This window comes from Melozone crissalis, unplaced genomic scaffold (genome assembly GCF_028551555.1).
Source record: "Melozone crissalis strain CALT ecotype California unplaced genomic scaffold, PUWL_Pcris_2 ptg000045l_1, whole genome shotgun sequence".
Classification (NCBI taxonomy): domain Eukaryota; kingdom Metazoa; phylum Chordata; class Aves; order Passeriformes; family Passerellidae; genus Melozone; species Melozone crissalis.
Window position 1 is genome coordinate 4,866,530 of NW_026535823.1, and position 17,199 is coordinate 4,883,728.

The window sequence follows — 17,199 nt, forward strand, 5'->3', positions numbered from 1 at the left end:
TGCCTGAGTGTCTGAAAAGCTGCAATCCTGGGCATGGAGGGGTGAATCCCAGCCAAATTGCTGAGGAGGAAGAGGAGGGAAGAAACTGGTGCAGACATGCTGGATGGGGCAGCAGAGTGAGGATGGGTTGGCTCCAAGCTGTGGATGCCTCAGTAGAAGCAATTTAGAACCAGGCTCCCCAGAGGTCCAGTTTGGGGAAATGAGTCTGAAAAGAGTCAGTAGGACCTGCAAGGAAGGAAAATCCCAGGAGCCTTCCAGCAGCACATTGCTGTCCTTCTCTGAGTACACCTCCCTGCTGCTGCCAGTGATGGACTCCCTGCCCCAAATCCCAAAACCAGCATGGACAGAGGTGGGAACAAGTGCTGAGCCTGCTCCCTGCACCAGGAGCAGCAGTGGGGGACACACAAGCTCCTGGGAAAGGCAGGAGTGTGGATGGATGGATGGATGGATGGATGGATGGATGGATGGATGGATGGATGGAGCTCGGTGAGGTCACAAAGAGCAAACAGCAAATGAAGAGCTTTCTCCAGACCAGAAAAAGCCACTCTGTGCTCCAGCAGGGAGCTCACACCTGGGCCTCAACTTGCTCCATCCTGGTGGGATAAACCAGGGTGGGATGAGCAGGAGTAGGAGGAGAGTCACCAGTCATGGGCCAGTCTGGGGAGTCTGGGATTGCTGGGGAAGGCTCAGGCAGCAGCTGAGAGCAATCCTGGGCAGCAAGCGGGGAAGGGGAAGCATTAGCAGGAGCAGGGAGCAGGGCACTTGAGGTGAGGTTAGGTCTTAGTGGGAAATTGCATGGTGAGAGATTGGCTTGGTTTGAAAAGACAGGTGTCTGCTAAGGAAGGCAGGAGCCTCCCCTGAAATGGAAAATGTAAACCCCCTCCCTCTGAATTATTGTATTTTTTAAATTAAGGGGCTCTCAGGCAAAGATATGGGAATAGGAATAGCAGTTATTTATCAGGAAAAATAAAAATACAAATGCAATAATACAAAAAAAATTTAAAATTTAAAAAAGAAAACAAACCACTGTCAGAGTGAGAGCAGTCCCTGCCCCCTGTGTGCCAGGGTGGTGTCCCAGCCCCATCCCATGGGGGCTCAGCCCTCCTGCAGTGCCAGCTGTGGCTCTGCTGCAGCAGGGATCCTGCACAAGGGGGGAGTTTTCCTCTGCAGCTCCAGGGCTGCTGCAGATGGGCCTGGGCTCCCTCTGGCAATGCAGGGCAGCAGAAAGCTGCTCCTCTGGGAATGCAGGGGGCAAAGGCTGCTGGGGTGTCCCAAACCTCAGATTGGATCCAGGCAGGAATGCTTGGCTCCTCCCCTGGACGGAGCATCTCCCCATGGGATGATGGGATTTGATCAGCCATGCAGGGACACTCACTGGCCATGGACAGAAGATAATTGATAATTAATGGGCCATGAACCGAAGAGATCTCCTGGAGGGAAGACTGGTTGTGGGAGAGATAAAGAAAACTGCCCAAAGAACAGAAGAGAACTGCCCCACCTCTGACAGATGGCAAATAAATACACACCCCCAAGCCATATCTTACAACCCAGGACAGAGATTTACTGCAGGAACCGTGTGGGGCTTCAGTGAGGAAGGGCTGAGCACCTCCTGAGCAGGTCTGGCAGCAGGAAGAGCAGTGACCTGGATCTCAGCTGCTCCTGGGCACACCGAGGGCTCCCACCCTGCCTGGTGCCCCTCTCTCTCCCTGTGAAAGGTGAGTGTTTGCTCTGTGCTCTGCACGCACACGTGTTGCATTTAAAACCAAACATTAAATTTTCCTCTGGAAATGGGTCTAGTGGAATATATCAGTCCCTCTGGCTTCTTTCTATCCCCCTTTTATTTTTGCCCCTAAATATTTTCTTCTGCTGTTTTTCCTTTTCATCTGCTGCTTCTTCCCTCAGCCTGTCGCCGAGCCAAACCCATCTGAATGCATCCAAGGAGGGATCGGCCATTAGTGCTGCTCTGTCTCTCCTCTTAGTTAGGATATATTTAGCCATCATCTTTTAGCTTTTTTTTTGCTGGCTGTTCAGTGGCTTTAAAAAGCAGGTGCTGGGAACGGAAAGAGAAGATTAAAAGTACCTGCTGTCAGCTACCTCTCCTTGTGCAGCTGTGCAAAGCGAGCACGTGGGCAGAGTGGGTAACAGCTGCCCCTTGAAAACCTCATTTGTAATTCTAATTATTCTTTTTTATTGTTATTATTATTTCAATAATCTCTTTCTGCACTGCTACAAATTTCCAGAGCAGCTATTTCCTCCCGTGCCTCATGTGAATGTGGAGTGTTGGGAATCCATCAAACTCCCCGTGGGTGAGGGTGAGGGATCCTTCATGGGCAGCTGGGATATCCTGGATGGGCTGGGCAGGCCCAGGGGGAGCCAGGCTCACCTGCAGCCACATGGACAAGGTGTCTCACAGCCACCCCTGACTGTCCCTGTCCCACAAGCTGTGCCCATGGCCCAGCCCCAGCTGCAATGTGGCTACTCAGGGGCAATTTGCAAATTCTTGGCTGCTGTCTCAGCCTTGGCAGATTCCCTGCTCCTCCCTGGCACCATCAGAGAATTTCTCAGGTTGGGAAAGATCTCTAAGATTATCAGGTCTAAGCCAAGCCCATCACCAAACTCCATCCCATCCCCATCTCCTTGGCTTACTTCCCTCCTTAAACACATCCAGAGCTCATCAACAGCTTGCAGGTGGAGGAAGGGGCTATGCAACATGAGCAGGGCCTTTAAACATCCCATTTCTGCTCCTTTGCAGTCAGCACCTCCCTGATTTCATGGCAGGAGTGCCTCCAGGTTTCACCATCCCTGAGAAGAGATGGCCAAAGAAGAAAGGAGAAACTGGAGACAGATTCCTTGGGGAGCCTGCCTGCAGTGAGACCCCAAAACAGCACAGCTCAGCCTGGCTCTTCCCCTTTTCCTTCTCCCTGCCTCCCCTTCCAAAAATCTTTCTGCATCTTCCCCTTACTCCACTTGAACAGTACAAAACCAAAAAAATACCCCTGCCAGAAACTCTCCTCAGAGCTTGGCTGTGCACTGGGGCACATACACAGGGCACTTTGCACCCTGTCACCAAATCCTTGTTTTCCCATTCCTCACCCCATTTCTGAGGCTGAAAACTTTAGTTTTATGTTTTCCAAAATTGCTAGCATTTTGCAAATAACCCAGAAACACCAATCCCTGGGGCTGATGGGTGTTTGTGTTTTGCTGCTGAGGATAAAGCCAGCCAGTGGTTGTACCCCCTCAAATTTTGCCAAAGGCTGGCTGTGGGTGTCTTCTCAGCCCAGCCAACCTCCCAACCCTGTCACCAAACCCTTGTTTTCCCAATTCCCCACACCATTTCTGTAGTTTGGGGATGAAAATTTTGGTTTAGTGTTTTCCAAAGTTGCTGGCATTTTGCAAACACTAACCCAGAAATGCCAGCAGGAATCACTGGGGCTGATGGAGTGTGTATTTTGCTGCTGGGGCTGGACCCCCCCAAATTCTGGCAAAGGGTGGCTGTGGGTGCCTTCTCAGCCCAGCCAACTTCCCAGCCCTGTCACCAAACCCTTGTTTTGCCATTTCCCACCCCATTTCTGGGGTTGAGACCTTTGGTTTTTGTATTTTCCAAAGTTGCCGGCATTTTGCAAATAACCCAGAAACACCAGTCCCTGGGGCTGATGGGGCGTTTGTGTTTTGCTGCTGGGGTGGCTGTACCCCCCAAAATGCTGCCTGTGGATGCCTTCTCAGCCCAACCTGGACCTTCCTGGTGCAGATGAAACCCGACCCTATGGCTGGGAGGTGGATTGATGCTGGCAGGGCTCTGGGAAGGCAGCCTGGCCCCAGGCGTTGCGACACAGAAGAGTTTTTTGTATTCCAAAACAAGAGCTGATAATGGAGGGCACGGGGCCGGAGCCGCGGGAGGCTGCTAAGCTAAATGAGACAGGAAGCACGTAATTCAATTAGATACAGAGCAGCATGAAGACATCTGAGTACACACGCGGGCTCAGAGGCTGTTGCATAACCCTGGGAAGGGCTGTGCAATATGAAATATCTCACCTAGAGCAGCCCATGCCCATCCTGGAGCAGCCCCATGGCTTGGGAGAGGCAGAAAAGCTGCTCCAGGGAGCACAGGGGTCAGCTGGTGGCTGTGGCACAGTGGGCTCAGGGGCTGTCCCAGCCTTGGTGAGGGGGATTTTGCTGGAACAGCCCAATCCTGCTCCCAATCCAGGGCTCAGAGCTGCTCACGTGGATCTGGCACTGCCCAGTCTTGGGTTGCTGTTGATATTTGCTGCCCTGAGATGTGCAGGATGTCTCTGCTTCAGCCCATGCAACTGAAGAAGGAGTTTGGACTCTTCACTATTGGGTCTAGAGGTTGTTTATTAATTCTTACCTGTAAAATTTTCTTTCTGCCCAGTCGAGATCTGCTCAGCAGGGCAGCCACAGGCACTCTGTGTTGTCCTTTTATACTGCAAACTATGTATAACATATTTACAGTTAATTCTCAACACCTATCACCTATGTTAGACAGTGCACTTCTACTCCAAACCAATCCCAAAGTGCCAACATCACACCAGAAAATGAAGAACAAGAAGAAGAAGGAGAAAGGCTGGACACACCCAGATTCCTCCATCTTGTCCCCATAACCCCCATACCAAAAATCCTGAAATCTGCATTTTCACCCTGTGATCATTTTGTTATTACACTATTCAGACCTGTGTGACTTTCAGGTCCTCATACAAAGCTGGTAACTTGCTCCAAGGGTCAAAATCAAATCCCCAGGTGCTCTGGGCAGCATGCCAGGGTCTCTGAGCCCCCTGGTGGGGTCCTCAGCAACTCTGGACACCCAGAGGGATGCACTGAGCTCCAACAGCCCTGAGCCCCAGAGCCAGCTCTGCAACAGCAAACACCTTTGTGCCTGTTGTGGTGCCCAAAAAGAAACACCTTTAACCGACCCCTTCCCTAAGCGCTCTCTCTCTCACCATGGGCAGCTTCACTGTCACCTTGGCCTCACCTGAGCCCAGAGCTCCAAAAGCTGCCACAGGGGACAAGGTAAAACCTCACACACACACACGCTTGTCCAATGCACTTTATTTCTCTGGGGAAAAGCAGCAGGGAAACAGGGCCTGGAGCCAAGAGAGGGGCTCAGCAGGCTGTAATCTCAAGGCAGAGATGTGCAGAGTTTCTCTGCTCTGGCTCACATCCCCCAGGCTGCTCACCAGTTGCAGTTGCTGCCATGCCAGCTGTGTGTTTGCCATAGTTACATTTGCTGTGAGCAGCACGTGGTTGCCAGCACAGTGGCTGTGCCAGGCTCCGGGGAGTTGCAGCCAGAAATCATCTGTCCCGTGTGCTTGGAACACGTGTCCAGCCTCCAGGAGCTTTTCCTCTCAGCGTGGCCTGCTCAGACCATGCCTTAAACACCAGGCAGAGCTACCAGAGCATCCTGTGACCTGCTCAGACCATGCCACAAACACCAGGCAGAGCTACCAGAGCATCCTGTGACTCTGCAGATCTGCAGCTGGGAGGATGGGCTGCAGCTCTACAGGAGAAAGGGATAGAGGTGAACATTCCCACAGCATTTATATGGAAAAACCAGGGAGGAGATGGAGATGTAGGGGATGAGGAGAAGGAGCATTGCCACCCTAAACCCTCTGGTCACCTGCTGCAGCTGGGAGATAAGTGCCAAGCTGCTTTGGCATGATATCCAGCTCTCCTTTCCAACCCTGAGCATTGAGTGGCTCTGTGGAAGAGCTGAGTGTGGGTGCCAGGAGCCTGTGCCCATCCCCATGTGCCACTGCTGCTGGGACACCAGTGCTCCCAGTGTGGTGCTGAACTGGGGTGGAGCTCCGGGTTGGGGTGACGCTTCCAAAACTGCTGCCAAGCACATCCTGTGGCTGTGCACAGACATTCTCAGCAGCTGTACAGGCAAAGGCAACCTTCCAGCCCTCTCTCCTTTACCCTTACATTTCTTCCCTGGAATCACAGCAAGGATCACAGCTCAAATCTTGGTTTTAAGGCACAGAGAAGACATGAATAAAAGCTTGGTGTAGCTCCAGCCATTTATCTGTAGCTGAGTATCTGCTAACCAAGATTAACTTGATTATTTGAGTGAAAATCCCCAGAGCCATCAGGAGAGAGGCTGCTCTTCCATGAAGAGCTAAAAGTGTGTGTTCAGTCATTAGTCCTGATGTGATGCATCCTTCCTGTCTGTCCATGAGCAAGACCATTCTGTGCCTTCCTGTAAGTGATGAGAGAAAGACAGGACTCTCCTCTACTGCTCAGTGGGGCTGAGGGGTCTCATGCTCCTCCTGAAGTCTCCCACCCAGGTATCCTCATGCTCCTGCTCCCAAAGGCAGCTTGAGAGGAGCCTTTCCCCCTTGCCCAGGGCCCAGATGGCTTCGTGCTGCCATTCTCCTGGCACAGTTCATCTCTCCTGGGAAAGCTGCTCTGGCAAAGGGAAAGCTGCTCTGGCAATGGGCTGTGGGTGATGAATGCAGGCAGCAATGGGAGGAGACAACCTGAGCTCTGGAAAAATGTCTGAGCTGGGAATAGCAGGGAGGAAGGGAGAGGATGAGGAGTGGAAGTGGCAGCTGGGGCCTTGTGCTTGGCTGGCCATGAGCAGGGGGGTTTTAAGGTCACTCCCTCCCCTACTGCTGCTGAGCTGGGGAATTGCAGGGAGGGCAGGTCTGGGATCCTGTGTGAGCCTGACCTCACCATAGGGCCTGCTGGTTCTCATGGACCTCTTCTTGTAGCCCAAGACCCTGGGGTTTGCTGCTGTGCACTGCTTTAACCCTTTATCTTCATTTTTCTCTTTTGCTGGCTCAGTCCTTCCCCTCCAGTTTCCAACCTCTCCCTGGCTTTTAATCCCCTTTCAACTTCCGGGTCTCATCAGGATCCTCCATTATCAGATGCTTTCTCAGGTTTTGGCTCCTTTGATGTGCATCCCTTCCCTCCTCCTCCCCACCACACACCCAGCAGGGAATTTGTGATGAAGTGCAACTTCAGCCAGCACATTACATATATTATATGCTATATGTTATATATCATATATGATATATCATTTATTATATATTGTATATTATACATTATATATCATATATCAATCATATATTATATATAATCTATTATATAATCTCTAGTATTATATAATCTATAATATATATTATAAAAATATGATATGCTATATGCTATATGCTATATGCTATATGCTATATTATATATTATATATTATATATTATATATTATATATTATATATTATATATATACATTCCAGCTGTGAACTGGCAGAGCCATTAAAGAGAAGTGGAAACATTAAACCCTGCTGCTCCATCTGCATCCCCCAGGAAGCCCAAACCCTCCTGACCCTGCTGGGGGCTGCCACCCCCTGCTTTAACCACTGGGGCACAGCTCTGGAAGCCCTGGGGCAGCGGGGTGGAGCAGCAGGATGGAGCTGACGGCTCTCTGCGAGGGCTGCAGCGTCTGTCCTGTCCCTGCTCTCCCACCCGCAGGCGCTTCATCAGCAGGCTCCACACGTCGCTGGAAAACGAGCCTGTTTTTTCCTGTTCCCGAGGAAGCGGCGATGACTGTGATGCTCAAGGACGAGCCTGGGCCTCCCACTCCCCCCTCCCTTAGCAGCACACACAAACTTACCTAAGCTCTCCTCTTCAGGGGCGCTGCCTGAGCAGCTTTTGGTTGGCTGGAGGCTGCGGTGATGCTGGGTCCCCCTCCCCTCTCCCGGCCCATATAAAGCGCGGCTCCGCTCCGCTGCCGCAGCCGCCAGCCCGGGACCGCGGGGCAGGTGGTGCCCGCATCCCCCTGCTGCAGCCCCCGGGAGGAGCCGATGAGTTGCTGGATGCCTGGGTGCCCAGCTCTCAGCATGTGCCGGGGCTTAGCCGCGCTGCCCATCACTTGCCTGGAAAGGTAAGGCGCTTTGGGAGGCAGAGGGGTCGCACCTGGACCAGCCTCTGCCGCCGCCGATGTGATGGTAGGGTAGAAACCGGGATGCACCAAGTGATTCCTTGCGGCTGAATCCCTTCTGCTCCCCCAGAGGGGAACACGGAGGTCAAACCAGCGCAGGGAGAGAGAGAGGAGGATGGCCAGGGCTGTACAAACACACCAGGGCTCTGCCAACTTGCTCCGAGCTGACAGCAGCAGGAGTATTTTTGTCAACACCGCCGAACTGTTCAGTGACATGTTGCTCCTCCTGCCAAGCCCCCACGCTGCCGGCTTGACATTTAAACCCTGATTTTTTTTGTATGGGCGCCTGGGGACGCCCGAGCGAGCCGCGGGCACGCCAATAGCAGCTGGGCCACAGCACCTCGGGGCCATCCTGGGGACAGACAGGAGCCGCTGCCTCGGGGCCACCCTGGGGACAGGCAGGAGCCGCTTCTCCTGCCCTGCTGCTGCCGCCGACACCTCCCGGCAGGGAGGTGCCTCCTCCGTGCTTTCGCCGCGGGGACAGGCAGGAGCATCCCAGCCTCTGGCACGGGAGCATCCCAGCCTCTGGTACAGGAGCATCCCAGCCCCTGGCACCGGAGCGTCCCAGCCTCTGGCACAGGAGCATCCCAGCCTCTGGCACGGGAGCATCCCAGCCTCTGGTACAGGAGCATCCCAGCCTCTGGCCCGGGAGCATCCCAGCTTCTGGCTCAGGAGCATCCCAGCCTCTGGCACAGCAGCATCCCAGCCTCGGGCGCGGGAGCATCGCAGCCTCTGGCACATGAGCATCAGTGCTGCCGCCCAAAGCCATGGGGTAGGTGGATGGCGCTGCCCTGCCCATGGCCTGCTGACAGGCTCCTGGGAGCCCAGGGGCACCCCAAAAATCAGAGCAGGGAAGCAGCATCTGGCAGGCAGCAGTGGGATGCTCCCGCTGTGCCGAGAGGAAAGACATCGCTGTGTTTTTCCAGGGATTTAGGAGCAGCGGAGTGATGCTGGCAGAGTAGGGTGGGGAAAGGAACCAGGATAGCTCCGGGGAGCTCGGGGGGGCTCCAGCAGCTTTTACCTGCCCCAGAGGAAAGATCTGGCTTTATATTCCATGTGTCTCTGCCTGGGAAGCGAGCAGGAGAAAACGGTCCCCCAGGCTTAATGCGCGGTTGCCAGGGAGCAGGAAAAGCAAGAAGGGAGCGTTTATTTCACACACCAGAGAGCCAAGAAGTGGCTGAAGCCGGGGGCGAAGCAGGGGTGCAACCCTTGCAGGGGTGGGGGCAGCCGACTGATGGTCCAAAGATCCCATCGGACCCCTCCCTCCCTCCTTTCCAGAGCCAAGGATCTGAAGAGCCGCTTGGGCATCCTGCTTCACAAACCCGAGCTGGGACACAGGAGTGGGAGCTCCAGCAAGCTGCAGCTGGGCTCCAGGCGCAGGTAAGCCAAGCACAGCTCTGTGCCATTCCCAAGGGATGCTCCTGCCCATCTGCAGCACAGAGCACAGAGCGCAGCTCCCCCTCCGTGTAGTCCCACCCAGGCGGGCCGGGAAGGCGGATCACTCCCCTGCTCCAGCGGCTATAAAACCCGGCAGGGAACGGATGCTGTGGCATTAGGCACAGAGAGCAGGGCCCGGGTGAGAGGCAGGGATCCCGCAGGGCTCCTGCCCTTCCTGGTGCCTCACACCAGCGCTGGCATCCCCGGGGAATGCAGGCAGCATTAAACACAGAACACTGAATATCAGTGCTGAGGGCAGGGGGTTTTCCTGCAGAGGAGACTCTAATAGGCCAGCAGAAAAGGGCTCTTCTGAGCATCCCCTAAAGAACCTGCTGGACTTGTGTCGGCAGAACAGGGCTCTTCTGAGCAGCCCCTAGAGAACCTGCTGGACTTGCACCGGCAGAACAGGGCTCTTCTGAGCATCTCCTAAAGAACCTGCTGGACTCGTGTCAGCAGAAAAGAGCTTTTCTGAGCATCCCCTAGAGAACCTCCTGGCCAACAGCATGGAGATGAGGTCGGGTGAGCCATCAGGGAAGGTGAAAGAAAGGGAGGAGAGAGGAAAGAGAGCCCACAGGTAATGGATGTTGGTCCCTAGCTTTGGTTTCCTGCTGAATGCTGCTGTCTCCCAGCTGAAGTGCTCCCGTCCCTCACCGCTGGACAGAGAGCCTCACATCCTTTTTGTCTTTTCCAGAAACTCCTCCCAAGAGGTGCTGGAATGGAGGGAGTCCTTTGACCAGCTCCTCAAGAGCAAAAGTGAGTAGCATCTTGTTTTCTTCTCTGGGTGAGAGCGTGTAGGACAAATGTACTCACAGTGAGCTGTATGACTGGAGTCAGTGTAGGATGCAATTTTGCCTCCTCCTCAAATGAGGTGTTTGAGGGTTTAGAAAGAGGTCTCTTTTCTGCCCAGATCTGAGGCACAGGGCTCGTTGCCTACCCTTTCCTCCTGGCTAGGTCTGTTTGGGGGGCAGAAGTGTTGTCTCACTGCTGCCCTGGGACAGGAGCACTGTCACGGGCATCCCCTGAGGAGCAGCCCACCAGGGGGAATGTCATGATATTCCCAAAGCACCCCTTTCCCCACACTGGGGAGAAGGCAGTGTCTGCTTTGGGTGGCTGGTGGAAACAGCCGTGCAGCCACATCCCCTCAGGCTTGTTCAGACAACTGCATTGCTGCCCTCTGTCTGTCTGTCCTGTGCCTCCGGGGATGGCTCTTCCACAGGGAGCAGGAATTCGGCTGTTTGAGTGGATAACCTTGCCCTTTTCCTACTCTGGTATTAGCTGTGTGTCTGTGATGCACAGGGCTCCTGTGAGATGCTGTCTCCCTCTCCCTGTGCAGGCAGCTCCTCCAGACCCAGAGATGGGACCTCTCTTTTAGTCCCACACCTCATCCTCTCCTTACACTGGGCTCTGCACAATGGCAGTCTCCAAAAACAGTTTTTACAATTACAGATTTTATAACTCAAATTATAATGAGAGCCAAAATGAGATTGTTTGACTATAACAAGCCAAGACCTTGTAATTATCTCTTTACCTTTAAAAACCAATTACCTTGATTGAGCTTTGCAAAATTCAAATGGCAGAAGTGCCAAATTTTAATCCAAAAGTAGCTGTCTACCTTAAAAGCTCTTCCCCAGCCAAATTTTAATCCTTTTAAGGGAGAAAAAAGTGGTTGTCTACCTTAAAAGATCTTCCCAAGCCAAAGTCCTTCCATAGCACTAGTCTGGGGCCAATTGTATTTTTTTCTGGTCTGCCTTTTGCAGCTTTCCCAAAACCCTCTGATTTCATGGATTCCCACAATCATCCCCTCCTTACACTGGGCTCTGCACAATGGCAGTCTCCAAAAACAGTTTTTACAATTTTTTACAATTGTTTTTACAATTTTACAATAGTTAGAGAGGATAACTCAAATTATGAGAGCCAAAACGAGATTGCTTGACTATAACAAGCCAAGATTTTGTAATTATCTATTTACCTTTGAAAACCGATTACCTTGATTGAGCTTTGCAAAATTCAAATGGCAGAAGCACCAAATTTTAATCCAAAAGTAGCTGTCTACCTTAAAAGATCTTCCCCAGCCAGACAAAGTCCTTCCACAGCCAAAATCTGGGGCCAACTGTATTTTTTTCCATCTCCCTCACGTGCTGTGACGGCTAATGAGCATCTCTAAGCTTTGTAACTTAATCCACCCTCCCAGCACAGCTTTGAAATCCTTGCTGCAATTACTCTCCCATCCTCAGCATCTCATTCCCCCCAGATCTGGGCTGAGAAATCAGAACCAAGGCTCCTGCAGTGTTCCGATGCGTCAGCGCGCTTCTCCTTAGGTAGAATTAGCTCTTTCCCGAAGCTGTAAAGAAAATACTCTGAAGCCTCATTACAGAAAGGTCAGATAAATAAAACCAGAGGATTACTTGTCTGTGGGAAAGGATTTTATTGGAGTCCAGAGGCCAATTAGCGGTGTCTCAGAGGGTGGAATTTGCCTGGAAGGAAAGGAAATCTGTGGATGTCACAGTTTGAGCTCCCAGGGCAACGCTCCCCAGGCAGTGTCTGCTGCTGGTCCTCTTCCCTCCACCTCCTTTCCCATTAACTGCTCTTCTCTCCCCTCCATAGGTGGGGTAAATGCATTCCACACCTTCCTGAAGACTGAATTCAGCGAGGAGAATCTTGACTTCTGGCTGGCATGCGAGGATTTCAAAAAGACACGCTCGAAAACCAAGCTGGCCTCCAAAGCCAACAGGATCTTCGAGGAATTTGTCCAAAATGAGGCACCCAGAGAGGTGAGATCATTTTCTGTCCCATGAAATAGGGCGGGAAAGGAATAAAATATCCTGGTGGGTTTTATGAAAGTGCTGTTGGGTCAGTGGGAAGGTGTGCTCTTGTTCATGATCTAACATTGTGTGGTCCATCACATAATGTTGGAACAGAAATCGAGTCTAACTGTGAAGTGTAGCAGGCACAGGGGCCTGCAAGGCCTCCTTGGCAGTCAGTTGTCTAAGATAAGAAATGCCTAGTCATGATTACTGCACCAAAAGAAGCCCCTCTTCCACCTTTGGACCCTTGTTATCTCTCTGTAAGATGATAGGTCACTTTCACCTTGACCCTTACTATTGGACTGATTCCCAAAACCCCTATATCCTATAAAAACCCCTATTTCTGCCCAGTTTAAGAGATGTCACTGAGACCCTTGGCAGAAGCTGCCAATAAAGACATCTCTGTGGAACCTCATACAGCCTTCTCCTCTCTCTCCCTGCATCTGGCAAAGGCACTTAGAAAGCAAAGAGCTGAAAATCACAATTGAGCTGAGAATCACTAAAGAGCTGATCTCATGGGGTGTTTGGGATGTTTGTGTCTCACCCCAGGATGCAGCGAGAGATGAGAATTTGACTCCATGTTCTCAGAAGGCTGATTTATTACTTTGTGATATTATATCATATTAAAAATGCTATACTAAAATTATACTAAAGAAAGAGAAAAGAGACATCAAAAGGCTTAATAAGAATGATAATGAAAGCTCGTGACTGACTCCTCAGAGTTTCCGACACGGCGTGCTGAGATTGGTCATTAATTAAAAGCAATTCACATGGAACCAATCAAACATTCACCTCTTGGTAAACAATCTCCAGACCACATTCTAAAGCAATCAGATAATTATTGTTTTCATTGTTTTCTGAGGCTTTTTATCTTCCCAGGAGAAGAAATCCTAGCGGAGGGATTTTTTCAGTAAATATGACAGTTACAATCTCACTTAAGAGCTGAGCTTGCTAAAGTTGCCTGTGGCCCTGGAGCCTGCCTGAGGGGCCTGGACAGGTTGAGCTTAACTGGACTTCACTGTCTGGGACACCCATGGCAGCCAGGCCTGGGGAGACCCCAAAAACCCTGAAGCCACATTAGTGAAGGGATAGAAAGGTTTGTGACCATCTTCATCTACATCTGAAGACCAATTAAAACCAGGTTTTGTCCTCACATAGAAGAGGAGCTAACGTTTGTGCCCGGACAGGTTGTGCTTAGCTGGACTTCACTGTCTGGGATACCCATGGCAGCCAGGCCTGGGGAGACCCCAAAAACCCTGAAGCCACATTAGTGAAGGGATAGAAAGATTTGTGACCATCTTCATCTACATCTGAAGACCAATTAAAACCAGGTTTTGTCCTCACATAGAAGAGAAGCTAATGTTTGTGGGCGCTGCTGCCTTGCAGGTGAACATCGACCACGAAACCAGGGAGATCACCCGCAAGAACCTCTCGGGGGCCACCTCGGCCTGCTTCAACGAGGCGCAGGCCAAGACGCGCACGCTGATGGAGAAGGACTCCTACCCCCGCTTCCTGAAATCCGCCTCCTACCAGGACATGAGCAGGCAGGCCGCCAGCCGTGGCACCAGCAAGCGCTCACACACCTGACCTGAGCCAGAAGACGAGCCAGGGGGCCAGGAACAGGGTGGGACATGGATTGTGAGGGCTGAGGCCTGTGTGGCAGGGATCCAGCTGAAGCTGTGGGGTTTTAGCAGGATCCCCAGCACGCTGAGCGCTTCAGGAGCTGCTGGACATGGCATTCCTCCCTCCCTGGGGGTGGTAGCCCTCACAGCTGGAGACCTTTGCCACTGCAAACATGGAAAGAAATGGGGTTTGAGCTGTGAGTGCACCTCAGCTCATTCAGAGAGGGGATTCCCCTGAGCACCCACAACCCAAGAGCTCCCACCTGCCCTCTGACCGGCGCAAGCAGCACGGGACCTGCCACTCCCTGCTCATAGGAAATGGCCAGGATAAAAACCCTGAGACTACATGGCAATTTCAGCTGGAGCGATCCTGAGCCTGCCTTCTCCTGACCCCAAGATCCCCAGCACCCTGAGCACTTCAGGAGCTGCCAGGCCACATTCCTCCCTCCCTGGGGGGTGGGAGCCCTCACAGCTCAGCTGGAGACTTTTGCCACTGCAGACATGGAAAGAAATGGGGTTTGAGCTGCGAGCCCAGCTCAAACTCACCTCATTCAGAGATGGGAATCCCCTGAGCACCCACAACCCAAGAGCTCCCACCTGCTCTCTGACCACCACAAGCAGCACAGGACCTGCCACTCCTGCCCGCAGGGAATGGCCAGGATAAAAACCCTGAGACTTTGTGGCAATTTCCACTGGAGGAATCCTGAGCCTGCCTTCTCCTAACCCCAAGATCCTCCAGCTGTGTCCTATGCATGCTCTGCATCGAAGTTTCCACCTCCTTCCAGTGCAGTGACGTTTTCATCCCTCGCTTGAGCTCCACGACCTTCAGATTGCACCTAATCTTAAGTCACGTGCGTGACGTTTTATCCCTGTTATTGTTATTTATTTCATCATTATTGTTATTATTATTATAGCTATATTTATTAGAGCAGCACTGCTGAAAGCACACACGTGTATACCTTGCTCTGAGGAGCTTGAAAATTAAATTATTTTAGCTGTTGTAGCACTTAGCATGCCTCCCACCTTTTCTGTATAATAATTTGAGAGGACCAGACAGATTTGTAGCACAATTTTGGAGCAAGGTACACCAGTAGCAGCAGGGAGAGCTGCTAGAGAGTTTGGATGGCAGTGCAAGGATGCTTTGCAGGTCATGCTGTTCCCTCTCTCCCCTTAAAGGTGTGGACGGCATCTCAGCAGCTTGTCCCAGGCAGGGAACAGAGAGGTCAAACAGGCACTTTGGTGAGCATCTCTATGGGAAACTTGATTTTCACACATGGGAGAGAAAAACCAGGGCTTTGCCTGGGTTTATAATTGGGCTTGGTGTTCCCTTGGATGGTGAAACCAGTCTGGAGCCACAGCACTTTACCAGAAACCCATGGAGTGAGCGAAACCATCCTGTGAATTCTGTGACTCAGGGGGTGGCAGGACACATCACCAGCCCAGACCTGGGGGCAGCTCTTCAGAAAGTCCCTCTCAGCAAGAATTTTGGGGTCCTGGAGAGGTGAGGGTCCCACTTGGCAGCAATGGTGGGTGATGTGGAGCCTGTGCTGGGTCCTGGGGAATGTGCCAGCAGCACTGCTCCCTGCTGAGAGCTGCTTTCCAGGGCTCTGTTTATCCCCAAAGACCAAACCTGGAGATCCTTATCCCACTGGTACTCACTCCTTGCCAAGGGAAGTCTCTTTTGCCCCCCGTCTCAGCACAGCATCCTTTGGGCTTTTCACAGCTGCTTGAGCAGAGCAAGGGACCAAAGACCAGTTTGGGGATGTTACTCTGAGTCCTCTTCCACCACCCCCATCCTGGTCCCATCTCTGAGCCTCTGGCTGTTGTCCTGGCTGTGTTTACAGGGAGATATCAGCTGCTTTCTTATTTATTATTTATTTTTACAACTGGAACCACCTTTGCTGTGTAACTGAAGCGAGCGATGCACAATGGTCTGTTCTCATTGCCGACGTAACGTTGTCATTACAAAATAAAATAAAATGAAATAAAATGTAAACAGCAAAATATCCTGACAACATGGGCTGGGTCTTTATTTTTCTGGTTGTGGACTTTCAATTAAATTTTACTTTCTAATTCTGGATGCTTTGCAAAGCTGCTTGTGTTGGGTGACTCAGGGGGCATTTCCAGTCACTTTAAAAGTGACAGTGTCAGGAGCAGAAGAGGAGGGGGGGAAGACTTTTGAGGCATAAAGCTTTGTGGTATTTGGTTTATCAAAGAAACCTGAGTGATTCATAGAAAGCATGAAAGCAGAAGTGAAGCTTTGAATATATGAACTGCCAGGGTATTCAGTGCTGCTTATATTGCTCATCATTTCTGAGCCCTTTACAGGACTGCAGTTCCCAATATCTGCTCAGTATTAGTAAAAACACAAATGTCATAAAATTGAGAGGATGCTGGGAAAAAACCCCTGCTTTTGGGTCACTGACATAAAAAATACTTGATTTTTGTCAGTAACACACCTGATGATTGAATCGATTGACAAGGGGGGAACTCTCTGGTATCAGAGGGGTTAAAAAATATCTTATTCTTGCGCAGAGTGAGGTCTGAGCAGTCCCCTCAAATGCTCTGGGAGGGGAGGGGAAGTTTGCATGGAAAGAGCTTTCCATGGAAGCACCCAGGACTGGAGAGGAGCAGCCCAGTGCAGCTCGAAGAAGTGCTTGGAATAAAAACCCAGCAAAAATATGGTTTTATTTCAGTTGCCTTCTTTCTATTTATTGCATGTTCTGGAAGCCAAAATTAACTGGCCTGCGTCAGCAGAGTGTGAGAGGGCTGGTGAGGAGGAGCTGGAATCCCAGGGAATAACTCAGAATGTGCATGTTCCAAGGTGTCACTAGGAGCATGTGGAAAATGCCAATCACTTGTTTTTAAAATTTTAGAAGTTTAATAGTTATAAAATGGTTGTAAAAACATCAATATAATTAGAGTAATAACAATTTGGACAATTTGGATTAGGACAATATGAGACAATAGAAACAAAGAGTTACAGAAAGTCCGGGTACCTCTTTCTGGGCAAAATAAGCCCAAAAAAGGACCCACCTTAACAGAGAATTAACCCTTAAAAGCAACAGCCTGTTGCATATTCATACACCTCATACATGATGCATAAATTCCATTCAAGCACAGGATTCTGTCTGGGCAGTGTCAGCTTCTTCCTCTGAATCCTGACAGTGTCTTCAGGCTGAGGAGGCAGGAAGAAGTTCATTTCTGATAATGGAGCAATAAATTCTCTTTCTCTGAAAGATTCAGGTGTCCTGTGGCTGCTATCTCAGTGTGAGTCCTTTCTTTAGAAAAATCTTACATAGCACAGTTTCTATTTTAACCTTATGTTATACCCTAAAACTATATTTAACACACTAATTAAGAAAATTAATCCAGCATCACTTTC

General features: G+C 51.0%; 1 protein-coding gene across 2 annotated transcripts; it reads left to right on the forward strand.

Moving 5' to 3' along the window:
• Positions 1-7,716: 7,716 nt before the first annotated feature.
• Positions 7,717-15,820, forward strand: RGS16 (regulator of G protein signaling 16). Of its 2 annotated transcripts, XM_054286299.1 has the most exons (5): positions 7,717-7,894; positions 9,230-9,331; positions 10,080-10,141; positions 11,993-12,159; positions 13,579-15,820. In XM_054286299.1, exons 1-5 carry the CDS (start codon positions 7,815-7,817, stop codon positions 13,777-13,779), a joined length of 612 nt encoding a protein of 203 aa, XP_054142274.1. In that variant the 5' UTR covers positions 7,717-7,814; the 3' UTR covers positions 13,780-15,820. The 2 variants fall into 2 exon arrangements, with proteins under 2 accessions (XP_054142274.1, XP_054142275.1); XM_054286300.1 differs by lacking the exons at positions 7,717-7,894; positions 9,230-9,331 and adding an exon at positions 9,791-9,962.
• The last annotated feature ends 1,379 nt before the right edge of the window (positions 15,821-17,199 follow it).

Excerpts from the sequence above, each read along its gene's own strand:
- RGS16 (XM_054286299.1), top strand. The coding sequence starts at position 7,815 with ATGAGTTGCTGGATGCCTGGGTGCCCAGCTCTCAGCATGTGCCGGGGC. Across the intron at positions 7,895-9,229 it reads CCCATCACTTGCCTGGAAAG|AGCCAAGGATCTGAAGAGCC; the intron begins GTAAGGCGCTTT and ends CCTCCTTTCCAG. Across the intron at positions 12,160-13,578 it reads AAAATGAGGCACCCAGAGAG|GTGAACATCGACCACGAAAC; the intron begins GTGAGATCATTT and ends GCTGCCTTGCAG.